The following is a 12,720-nucleotide window of genomic DNA, read 5'->3' as shown; positions in this document are numbered from 1 at the left end:
CAGATGACTCCAGAGTCATCCTCAAGCCCAGCATGGTTACGTTCCTAAAGTGCTCTCAACACCGTTCAGAGCACAGGTGGTGACGTTATTAGCCCTCCCTCCTTCTGCAGAGGATGGAGAGATTAATCTTCTCTGCCCTGTCAGAGCGCTGAGAATCTATCTGGAGCGTTCTGCGTCTTTTAGACAATCAGAACAGCTTTTTGTCTGCTTTGGTGGTAGTCCAAGGGGGATCCAGTCACTAAGCAGAGACTGTCTAGATGGATAGTGGATGCTATTTCTATGGCTTATACCGCAGCGGGTCAAGTTTGCCCTATCGGCATCAAAGCCCATTCGACCAGAGGTATGGCCTCGTCATGGGCTTGGTCATCTGGCATTCACACTAGTGATATTTGTGAGGCGGCCGGCTGGTCCTCGCCGTCCACATTTATGAATTTCTATAATATGGAAGTGCCTTCCCTGCAGGCGAAGGTGTTTTTGGTATGATTAAGACCCGTCGGTGGCCGGTCTTGTCATGTATTACTGTGCACAATCACATTCACATACATATATTAAACCCGCTGCTGGCCGGTTGTATTCATGCATAAACCCGCTGTTGCCGGTTATATTACATATATATAAAGCCCGCTTTTGGCCGGTTATATGACATATATAAAACCCGCTTTTGCCGGTTATATTCCATACATATATAAAACCCGCTTTGGCCGGTTATAATTTCATATATAAACCCACCTGACCGGTTATATGTTCATTTACTAATAACCCCGACAGTGTCTGGGTTCATTGGTGTAGTATGTTGGGTTATTTCTAACTGATGTGTACTATTTCAGACCTGACGGTGTCTGGTCTATTTATACATAATTATGCGGTTATGGCTTGTTCTGTATGCTCAGGGGCCTGAGTTGCAGTGGCAGCCAGTTACTCAGTGCGGCGTTTTTCATGGCGTCTACTCGGGAACTACTCGGTAGTAGACGGGTAGACGGTTACTCACGTAACCTCAGTTCCCTGAGTTAGGGAACGAGTATTGCGTAGCCAGCCGCACTATAGTAACATGGCAAGTTGTCGCTTCAGTCGTTAAACCTGCTATAGTGGCGAATTCGGGGACTATTATAGACTGAGGTCACGCGCCATTGGATGTGCAGTTGCCGCAGCGCAGCCTACACTGTAAAAAAAATCCCTTTGTTTTTACGGAAAAAAACTGGCAGCTGTGGTTACCAGAACAATACTGTAAAAATCACATCAAACCGTAAACATACTTACAGAATTACATGTAAATTTAACATTTTAAACATGTGAATTCAACATTGGGATTCAGTGATATTTACATCACTGCTATGCTAAACTGAACAAGTTTGCTCAGTGAAATTTACATCCGGCTGTTTATTTAACAATACATCAGGGCTTATTTAACTGAAAAATTAAGTTTATTTCATAGCAAAGTTTATTTAATATTTATGTTCATTCCACACTAAAAAGAAGAAAACATATCCTTTACTCCCATCCTATTTCTCCCTACATATCTGCAGGAAGAAATAGCAGCCATTTCAAATTACTTCTAAATGCAATGTTAGGCAGTAACAAACCACTCATTAGTCAATGTACAATTCACAAGAATGCAAATTTATTGTTGAAAAATTTAGTGCATGAGGAAGAGAGAGAGAGAGAGAGAATGTGTGAACAAATGTGACCATGTATGGCCTCTATCGTTAATATTGGACCACAAACAAAGGGGATAAGGGGGTTCGCAGCCACTCAACTGAAGAAACACCTAGGGGAAAAGAGGAGAGAAAGAAACACACAATCATTCCCATTAGTTTCATTAATAAAGTCAGTCAACAATCAAGGACAACAAACAATCAAGGACAACCAACACTAGCACACATACCTTTTTAAACGGCTCGTCATTCATGGTTGGAGAGGTCCTGAACAAGGTATGGACTCTTGGATTAACATGCAAACATGTTGCTTTTGTTCATTCCACTTTCATCCCCCTCTCCGGATTAACAGAAAAGAAACATCTAGGGAAACGTCTAGAGAAACAGATATGGGCGTCCACCTTCGCGGCCACTCAACTGAAGAAACACCTAGGGGAAAAGAGAAGAGAGAAAGAAACACACAATCATATTCATTAGTTTCATTAGTCAAGTCAGTCAACAATCAAGGACAACCAACACTAGCACACATACCTTTTTAAACGGCTCGTCATTCATGGTTGGAGAGGTCCTGAACAAGGTATGGACTCTTGGATTAACATGAAAACATGTTGCTTTTGTTCATTCCACTTTCAACCCCCTCTCCGGATTAACAGAAAAGAAAAATCTAGGGAAACGTCTAGAGAAACAGATATGGGCGTTCACCTTCGCGGCCACTCAACTGAAGAAACACCTAGGGGAAAAGAGAAGAGAGAAAGAAACACACAATCATATTCATTAGTTTCATTAGTCAAGTCAGTCAACAATCAAGGACAACCAACACTAGCACACATACCTTTTTAAACGGCTCGCCATTCATGGTCGGAGAGGTCTTGAATCAAAGTAAGGACTCTTGGATTAACATGCAAACGGGTTGTGTTTGTTTGTTCCACTTTCGTCCCCCTCTCCGGATTAATAGAAAAGAAACATCTAGGGAAATAGAAGAGAGAAGAAACACAGACTTCCTTATTTATACATGAAACACAACCATCTCCATAAGTCAAATCAGTCCAAAGTAAAAGACAAACAAGTTAGAATACGGGTTACAGTTTTCCTTTAATTAAACTGTAACTGGTATTATTCAGCCCATAGGCCTGTTGTTCGGGGTTACCACGACCCATGATACAGTTGGTACTCAACCAGAATAATACCGTTCCCGCGGCGGTAAAATTGCGGGAGTGTATTTGCTGCCTTTGACCGCTAAGAGGCGCTGTAGCTTCATAGTAGACTTTGAAAAGTCTCAGTTCATTCTCTCTATTGCGTAATCTGCCGCCGCGGCTCATTGAGAGTGATTGAAATGCGGTAGCAGATCAATTCAAGTGAAACATTGTAGTTAAACGAATTAATAATCACAATACTGAATTATTGAAATTAAATTAAATACATTTAATAAATAATGAAAACATTTCAACATAAAACAAGAAGAAAAACAAAGAAAAATATTAGACTTCGCAAGAGCATAAGACGTAATCTTAACAGCGTTCCGACGATAGCTCAGTGGTCAACGCAACAAAATGAGCCTCACGGAGCTTCAAGCGATCCGAGATCGAATCTAAATTTCAGTTAACCCATAAGCTATTACTATTTTTAACTATATTTGTCAGGGGTTCGAATCCCGCCACCACTGATATGCACTTAACCCCAAGTTGCTCTAGGGGAGATTGGCCCTGAAGGTATTTGTATGTGCAAGTCGCTTTGGATAAAAGCCTCAGCCAAATGACCAAATAAATAAATAGAATAAAAAAAAATTGCAAAACAAAAATCAAAAACCTTACCTCTGTAGAAATTCCAGGGTCGATGCAAGCGTAGATGGATAATGGATGTTAAAGCAATAGTAGCTGGCAAACATCATGCACAAGGACGTGATGAAGGAAGAGATGTTCTCGTTCACGATGACTTGATCTACACTCAGCATCATCCTTCTGGAGGAATAGCAGGACTGTCCTACAAAAAAACAAACAGAATCAAACAACAATGTTAACATTTAACATGTCTGTCACTAGTGAGTGAGTGAGTGTTTGAGATGAATGGCTGAGACAGACAGCTGCATGAACATGATGAATTGTGGGATAGAAATGAAGAAATCTGAGACAGATTTACATTATTTCTATCCCAGAATTCATCATGTTCATACACCCGTCTATGTCTCTGCCGTTCATCTTAAACGCAGGTGAGTGAGTGAGGTTAACTTACCACACAGTCAAGGGAACTCGGTCCATGTTCACTTCCCCAGCCAGACGAGTGTCCTCCACATAATGGAACATCACATCTTCTTTCTCATCAAAATAAGCCAGCAGAAGCAGCCCCATCTCTGTGAGATCTTCAGAGGAACCTGTGTGTTCTCCCCACAGCAGTTGTAGCTTCATCGCAGCTTGATAGAATCTTTTGGTTTTGTTCACAGCAACAGTTTTCATGAAGTGCAAGAGCCTTTCCCCCTTCTGTTCCACATTCTTCAGGAAGGTCTCCTTCAGATCTACTCCTGTGAGCTCGTTGAAGTGTACCGTCATGCCAGTCTCATTAAACCAATATGGCCAGTTTTCAAGGAGGTACTTTACATCTTTCCCTTTGTTGACCTCTTGGCGTTGGGTATAGAACGTCGACTTCATCAGCAATTTCAATGAAACTGGACTTTGATCACTTTGTCTAAACAGACTTTTAAGCTTCTCTTTTTTCTGCTGCTGGCTTTCGGCTGTTTCTCCAAGGGGCAAAAACTTCACATGCCAATGGATGCACCCATAAGTGTGTATTTCGTCAGTGTCAGAATCGTGACGATTCTTTCTTTTTGTTATTTTTGGTGTTGAAGGCCGTTTCACATTTACAACTCTGTTTTGAATTTGTTTCACTGGGAATGGTACCCAGTGCCTATTATGTCACCCTGTATGACATCTTGAAGTGATTTTGGATATTTTGCCACCATTGTTTTGGCCACATCAGTAGCGTTCATTTTACTTATGGACGGTGTTACTTTCATCATTTCATGGACCACAATTCTAACCATCTCCTTCCTCAAATTTGGACCGGGACGTCTACCTCTCTCCAAAGCCTGCGTCAAAGCCTCGGGCAACTCTCCCCATGGAATCTGGAATGAGTCTGGAAAAGAGCGACCTGGGCTCTGACAGCAACTGGACGACGACGTTGAAATTGGCGACAGGGACGGCACGGATGCAGAAGGTCCTGGTGAGGTAGCAAGGCTTAAAGAACCAATTTCCTGGCCCTGGCCTTTAAAAATACACATACACAAAACAGAGACATAATATGGATGTTTTTATATTTTGACTGAACTTATATAGCCATGTTGATAACTGGTCCCATCATGAACAGCAATGCTGAACTCACATTTTAGACTCCATGCAGCAACCAGCTTCCGGGCTTGTATGGGCCTCAAGGCTGACAACAAATCCTCTTCCTTAATAAACTGAAAGTCATCATGGGTCTATATCCCCAGGGATTGAAGAGTTTCTACCAAGATGTCCTTCGATACTTCTGGAAGGTCAGGCAAGACCTCCGTGATGGCGGAATGTAGAAATGGTTCGGTCATCTCTACAAATTGCATTTAAGACATAAAAGGAAATATTACAAAAGTAGCTGATAGATTTACTCAGAAACACTGTACATATTTTATCTATATTAGACAACTCTAATTCCAATATGAAATAGGTTAAAAACTACAGTCAGTGGAGATAAACAAAGCGAGCCAGACGCTCATGTTCTAGCTGTGCAGCTGCAAATGCGCTTTACATAAAGGCTTCAGTAAATCGAGGAAAAGGAGTTTCCCCACTGCGTATAGCTACGCAATACTCGTTCCCTAACTCAGGGAACTGAGGTTACGTGAGTAACCGAGTAGTTCATGTGAGATGTTTCGGTTTTTTGATACAAGCTTCGAAGCCTCGGTGCCGAACGCCACATAACTAAAATTTTCTTTAAAGGGATATTTCAGCCCGTAATGAAAATTCTGTCATCATTTACTCACCCTCAAGTTGTTCCAACCCTGTATGAGTTTCTTTCTTCTGTTGAACACAAAATAATATATTTTAAAGAATGTTGGTAACCAGAAAGCTAACGTGGGCATTGATTTCTATGGGACAAAAATACCATGGAAGTCAATGGCTACCATCAACCATCACGTCTGGTTACCAACATCCTTCACTACGGTGGCCGAAAGAGCTCAACGTGCTGCAACTGAAGAAAACGCATGCAAATAGTAAAAAACGCATGCAAGTAGAAAAAAACGCATGCAAATAGAAAAAAACAACTGCAAATTAAAAAAACATCTTCATCAGTTTCACAACACGCGTGTGCTCCAAATACTCACAACACAACCAAATACAGAAACGCGCTGCAAATTTTCACAACACAACCAAATACAGAAACGCACTGCAAAAAAACACAGAACACAACGGAAATGTTTCTGGGGGAACCAAATAAGTGACGAACCCGGCTGGGACATGCATACAGCCAAAGAGTATAGAAGAACAAGAGGCGAAACTCAATAGAACGTTCCATTGCAACAAAAGTGCCCAGCAGCAGCGCTGCGCTTCCGCCATTTTGGAATGTGAAAGCGACTCTGCAGTCCACTAGTGTTGATGAGTCATTCGCGAATGAGCCGCTCTAAAAGCTGGTTCTTTGAAAAGAGCCGGACTTCCCATACCTATCCACTAGCTTTTTGCTGTCGCTATGGCATTATATGGCTTTTTTTTTTTTATAAGTGCATTAAAGATCAAATCCAAACTGAATGATGACTACACAGAATACAATCACTAGACTAGTGATAATCAAATCTCTTTTAACAGTTTATTTTACAGACTTAGACAAGTTTTCTACTTTTTCCCCACAAATCCTTTAGTATTAGCACTACAAACCCTGAATTAATACCAACATATAATGAAGTAAAGGACATGCTATATCAGATAATTGGAATGTTGGACAATAAATATATATAACAGCAATAGAATAGCTTTACAGTCAACTGTTTTTATTTTTTAATACTAATGACCGTTAAAGCAAGACTATGTAAACAAAAAAACACAGCCACTGTCCATCATGTTCTATAAGATCATCATATTTGTAGCATGATCCAGGGGATTAAAACGTACAAAATATGTTTCAGGCCTAGTGGAGTTGTTAACTAATAATATAGTAAATGTGTAAAGTTGCATAAAATGGAAATACTCAATAAATCAAGGAAAAACTACCTCAAAAAACTGTTATCTGTGCTGTTGTCCAGTGTCTCCAGTTGGAATTTTCACCCCAAAATGGCGGCCGCGCTACCGAAGCGCCACCTAGTGGCTGTTACCAAAAAAGGATCAAAGTTTCGCCTCTTTTTCTTCTATACTCTTTGATACAGCTCAAAATTCTACTTTATTTTATTGCTCATGACGAGCATCCCTATTCCTTACTCCCTTCGAAGGGCAGACGGCAGAGCTCTTCAAGTGGACTTTGGAGTGAGCTTGCCACTAGTGTGCCATTATGTAGCCGTTTGGAACGTACTTGATGAAGGAAGCAACGAAAGACAAGTCATTTCCTCATTATTTTCACATGGGATGTTGCGTTAGATGTTCCCATGACAACGCAGCACGGTGTCCATCAGCTGAATAGCTGTTCTGACACAGAAATATAATGCTGTTAACATAACGGTTGCAAATAATTTTTTTTTTTTTTTTTACTTTACAATTATTTTTAAATATTCGTTATATATCTGTGTCAGTGTCTCAACTTTACCCTACATTACCTAACATTTCTTATGAAACATTTCTTTATGAAAATTTAAACATAACATGAAACTTTATTAATATCTAGATAGATTAATATCTTTCCTTCATGTTCTTCTTCTCTATCTTTTTATTTATTTATTTATTTTAGTTTTCAGCTCATTGCTCTTTTCTCATTTGTATTCTGATGACATTGAACATATTGTTAATACATTTGTATTATGTTATACAAGTTGTATGTCATAAAAATGTAATCTCTGTATGTTTTGCAAAAAACAAAAACAAAGTTAAAATAAATTAAATAAAATAAAGTAGAATTTTGAGCTGTAAGCACGTCCCAGCCGGGTTCGTCACTTATTTGGTTTCCCCGGAAACATTTCCGTTGTGTTCTGCGTTATTTGCAGTGCGTTTCTGTATTTGGTTGTGTTGTGAGTACTTGGAGCACATGCGTGTTGTGAAACTGTTGAAGATGTTTTCTTAATTTGCATGTTTTTTTTTTCTATTTGCATGTGTTTTTTTCTACTTGCATGCGTTTTTTTCTACTTGCATGCGTTTTTTACTATTTACATGCGTTTTTTACTATTTGCATGCGTTTTCTTATGTTGCAGCAGGTTGGGCTCTCTCGGCCACCGTACTTCACTCTATCTTTTGTGTGCAGCAGAAGAAAGATATTCATACAGGTTTGGAACAACTTGAGGGTATAAGTAAATGATGACAATTTTCATTTCAGGCTGAACTATCCCTTTAAAGCTGCAGATTCACCTTATATAGACCTTAATGTCTTTAAATATCACAAAATAGCCATGTCAGTCACTTTCTTAATACACACAAGATGTTTTTTGTTATTGTGTTTCAGTGGAAACAAGCTAAACTGAATGGAAATCAGTTACATTTCTCAAATTGAATACAGATTTAGGAATATGGATGGTTACCTGATTGAGCAGTGATAAGGCTCAGGATATCATCAAGTCCCAGGTCAGGTGATAATGCTGTCGACAACAACTCAGTGTATAATCAATGTCAGCATTATCAGGAGAGTGCTTCTCCTTTTCATTTATCTGCCTTCACTCCTACTAAAGGAGCTCTCTGCATGCAAGCACTGACGGATGCAAGACATGGGCTATGTTTGCAGTGTAACATTCTTGCTCATGTTCATGTCTCCTGCACTTCAAGAAATCTGTTAAATGATGTTAGAACTTTATTCAGGAAATTCCTAATAAACTTTACTAAAGCAAGATGCATCTTTTAAGAATGTAGAAAAAAAGATGCTTTATTCAAACAGTTTAATTACTTTTTAATGTATCTAATTACTAATGCTTTCTGTACACCTAAAGACTTGGAAAAGATTTAGAAAAGACTTTATAAGATTATCAGCTCACATCTAAAGACTTGGGTTCACAGTTTTTAGTCTCAGACTAAAGACTTGCGATAATATCAAACATGTTTGATATAAAAGACTAGAGAAAGACTGGCATAAATCGGGTCGCCGACTGCAGATTATCACCTCACATTTAACGATCGAGACGACGGGAGCGCGCCGAGACTCCAGTAAGATTCCTAAAGACTGCCGGTCTTTAGTCTGGGACTGTGAAAATCCTTTGGTGTACGCCCGGCAATACAGTGAGCAACAACGCAAATAAGCACACAAAACAAAGGAACAGAGAAATAAGGTAGATGCACCATTGTTTAAAACTGTGCTAGAGAAGTCATGTAAGTATGTCAGGTGCGTCAACAAACAAGAGGTTTTCTCTCTAATGAGGAAGCATTAGACTACAGAGAAGTGCACATGCAAAACCAAAATGGGCGTTTACCAATCAGTGGCCAATTTCAAACTACAATAAATGTTTTTCAACCATTTTTCAACAGACTTGCTAAAATCATGTAGGCCCACCCCTAAACCAAGCCCCCAGTGGATTAGAGCAAATCGGGTAAAGCGGTTGAAAATGCCCATTGTGGTTTGAAAACGCCCCACTGATTGAGAAACACCCACTAGTGTTCTGCAGAGATACATGTCTGAATGATCTTGCTCATCAACTACAAATCACTGTTAGTTCAATGTCACTGTCTCCACCCATGTTTGCTGTTGGCTTTCATCAAAATTTCAATGCTGATCCAATGCACTTTAAACATTGAAATGTCAATCTCAACCAAAACGATGGTTTGGATCAGAAATCAACATTGTATCAATGTCACCATGCTATCTGGGAATGTTTAGTGTTCGTTTTGGGTTAATAGTTCTGGCTAAAGATATTTGGCTACAATCGTTCTAAAAATACAAAAGTAACGGCGGCATACAGTCAGTAACGATCACTATAGATCCGCAGTTTTTACTAAAAAAAATCCCTTTGAGGACTGTAACGTTAGTATAATTTGTTAGAACGATTCTATGAAATTCTTGTTTATGAATATGAAGCTTATTTTTTGTAATACTATAATAATTAGTACAATTTAATTACAGTGTATCTAAAAATAAATGAGACAGAAACAACAACAAAAAACAAACCTTTCTGAAACGTCCTTTATCAGCCGTTCTTGAACAGGTTCTGCTCGATCATCTTCACTAGCATGCTGTGGGTCCGATTTCCGCCATTGTTTATAATACACCAAAGCACAAACTACCTGAAACACGTGCACTAGGCGGTTAGAGAACCACAACACACTGGGCCAGCTAACCAATCTGAGCCCATTGCTATTTTTGAGGGACTGGCTTCATAGAACCAGGAAACCATCAGACCGTTTTTACAAGGAGGGACAGAGCAGTGTAGAATAAAGGTAAAATATTGAAAAATAATGCAATTTTTCAAAAACGAAGCATGAGCACATGTTACAGTGCACCCCACAAACACAATCAAGCCTTCGAAAAAATTTGTTTTACCACCCCTTTAAATTATTAAATGTTAAAACGGCTTGCCGTACGTGGCATGTTCGGGAACGACACATCACTACAGTAGGCTATGTCTCCGTCCATCGTAGATAGAAAACGAATTAAACAATGTAGTATATGGACTAAAGGAAAACGGAGCTTGCGTTTAGTCAAGCATAAGTGTCACGGAACACTTATGCTTGGTTTTATTTTATTTTCCATCATCTTCACAAGGACTTCTGGTGAGTAGGCTGCATACATGGTTTTCATTGTGCTGTTGTTTGTACTAGGTTATATGATGACAAAGAAAACGTAATTTTCACACAAAAAACGTTAGTAGTTTATCAGCTGCTGTTTACAAGATGAAGCCTTTGTTGTGTAGCGTTGATGTTTATTGGATAGAAGTGATCTGTGAATTATTTTTTTGTATATTAAAAGGTTTTTCTCAGTTTGTTTTAGCTAAGATTTGATTAGATGGATTAGATGTGTACTGTAATAAAGACTTATAATACAGTTATTTTATTTTACCATTATTCATCATAACCTGGTGGAAACATTTAATCTGAGCTCATAATCTATTGCTATTGCTATGTTACATATTGCTATGTATATTATTCATTATAGTATAAGGACATCAGTGGTGTGTGAACTAAATTTGGCGACAGCACACTGTATTACAGTGAGGTTATTGAATATTTCTCGTAATAAAAATCATCAAAATGATGCATTTAATTGGATATACAAAAATCAACAAAAAAAATGCAAAAAGATATTCATCCAAAATAAGCTTTGTAGTATAACCATCAGGACAGCAGTGATGTGTGAACTGAATTTGGCAACAATGCAGTGTATTACAGTGAAGTTATTGAATATTTTCCATAAATAGAAATTATGCAAAAATATTTTATTCCCAAAATAAGTGTTGTCGTATAACCAACAGGGTAGCAGTGGTGTGTGAACTGAATTTGGCGACAGTACAGTGTATTTGTCACGAATTGCGTGGAAGCAAAGGCGGTAGTCGGATCTAAATGCAGCAGTAGACTTTAATAATACAGACTTGGGTAAACTCAGAACAGACAAGACACTCGTGGTACGTAAACGCATTCAATAACTGACAAAGACAGGGCAGAAACACAGGGCTTAAATAATCAGAGACAAACGAGCAGACAGGATAACAAGGGGGCGTGGATAACAAGAAACACCTGGGAGAACTAATGACAAGACAGGGAACCACTAAACATGACAGGACACAAAACCACATCGTAACAGTATTACAGTGAAGTTTTTGAATATTTTTCATAATAAAAATCATCAAAATTATACATTTAATTGGATATACAATTAAAAATATATTTTTATCCAAAATAAGTGCTTCAATAAAATAATATCTTTATTGAAGTGAATTAGGTTTAAATCGCTGCCATGCATGCATGAATTAATGATATTTTTGCTATTTTAGACATAATACTCCACGATGATCACATTACACAAAACTGAAATGCACCTCAAAACAAAACATTGTCAATATTTGTTGAGATCCCCCAATATTTCACGAATCACGTTTTCAGGGGAGGCCATGTCTTATTAAGGGGAGCCGAGCTCCAGCACCGATAAGGTAGGATGCGCCAGCAAGGGCGTAGGTTTAGGGGGGGGCGCTAGGTACTAGTCCCAATCAATATTTTGAGATGACAAATTTGTCCCCACCAATATTTAGCAAGCTCCTTTGAACTGCTATTTTGATATTTGCACTGCATATGGATCTTTGCACTGCTATTTGGATCGATTCCAACGGCCAGGACGACGACAGTACAAGATTAGCCGTAATTTGATTGGCGGCGGGGTATCTGACAGGAAGGCTACACGCGCGGCCGGGACTACTTTTTGTGCTTGCACTCACTGGCAGCGAGCGGGTAGTGTGTGCGTGTGTACGTGTGTGCGCACTGAGTGACGACGCCGACGGTAAGTTACCAGGGCTGTCTCTCTGCCTGCCATATACAAAGGCCAGAGTAAAAAATTTTAATATTCCGTTTTTTTGCCCCTTTTTGTACTTTGTAGATCAGCTATGTCACCCAAGAAGAAGAAAGGGGACATACAAAGCTTTTTCATAAAGCAGAGTGTAAGTAGGCAAAAATAACTAGCCACACAAATAACTAGGAGTAGTAGTGACTGACCAGGCTAGTTAAAAATAGTATTAACTGGTGATCCTGGTTACCCAGGATATTGTTACAGTTAAACCTAGCTTCTGCAATCTTTCAAGGTTAGGAGCATTAATTAGGGGTGTGCAGCGCGGATAGACTCATAGAAGTCGCGCTATCATGATAGAATGCTACGTTAGCAAGTCACTGAATGTTAATTAGCCTACCTTAACTTAGAATCTTGCAGTCATAAACAGTGGATCATCTGAGACATTTTTCGTTTCTGCATTCTGTTTATGTAATGTATTCGTGAGTGTAGACTACTT

General features: G+C 39.1%; 2 protein-coding genes across 2 annotated transcripts in view; one reads left to right on the top strand and one right to left on the bottom strand.

Moving 5' to 3' along the window:
- Positions 1-1,596: 1,596 nt before the first annotated feature.
- LOC143723893 (uncharacterized) lies at positions 1,597-8,573 on the bottom strand. Its single transcript, XM_077216762.1, has 8 exons — positions 8,329-8,573; positions 5,025-5,228; positions 3,882-4,907; positions 3,464-3,632; positions 2,485-2,618; positions 2,184-2,382; positions 1,883-2,081; positions 1,597-1,765 (listed from the first exon to the last, which is right to left on the bottom strand). The coding sequence occupies exons 3-4, from the start codon at positions 4,292-4,294 to the stop codon at positions 3,512-3,514; spliced, it is 534 nt and encodes a 177-aa protein (XP_077072877.1). The 5' UTR covers positions 4,295-4,907; positions 5,025-5,228; positions 8,329-8,573; the 3' UTR covers positions 1,597-1,765; positions 1,883-2,081; positions 2,184-2,382; positions 2,485-2,618; positions 3,464-3,511.
- Positions 8,574-10,317: 1,744 nt separating this feature from the next.
- LOC143723888 (nectin-1) overlaps positions 10,318-12,720 on the top strand; it is a 29,208-nt gene continuing 26,805 nt past the window's right edge. Inside the window, exon 1 of the mRNA XM_077216754.1 lies at positions 10,318-10,501. Coding sequence (XP_077072869.1) covers positions 10,351-10,501 — 151 coding nt within the window. The 5' untranslated portion in view covers positions 10,318-10,350. The remainder of the gene's footprint in view (positions 10,502-12,720) is intronic.

This window comes from Siphateles boraxobius, unplaced genomic scaffold (genome assembly GCF_051911475.1).
Source record: "Siphateles boraxobius isolate OS27281-9 unplaced genomic scaffold, OSU_SipBor_1 7, whole genome shotgun sequence".
NCBI lineage: Eukaryota > Metazoa > Chordata > Actinopteri > Cypriniformes > Leuciscidae > Siphateles > Siphateles boraxobius.
This window is presented reverse-complemented; position numbering and strand designations above follow the sequence as displayed.

What these genes read in the sequence shown, in the direction of transcription:
- LOC143723893 (XM_077216762.1), bottom strand. Translation starts at nt 4,294, where the DNA reads ATGAAGTCGACGTTCTATACCCAACGCCAAGAGGTCAACAAAGGGAAA. An exon ending in CGAGTTCCCTTGACTGTGTG is followed by an intron (nt 3,633 to 3,881) that starts GTAAGTTAACCT and finishes GTTTTTTTGTAG; the next exon opens with GACAGTCCTGCTATTCCTCC.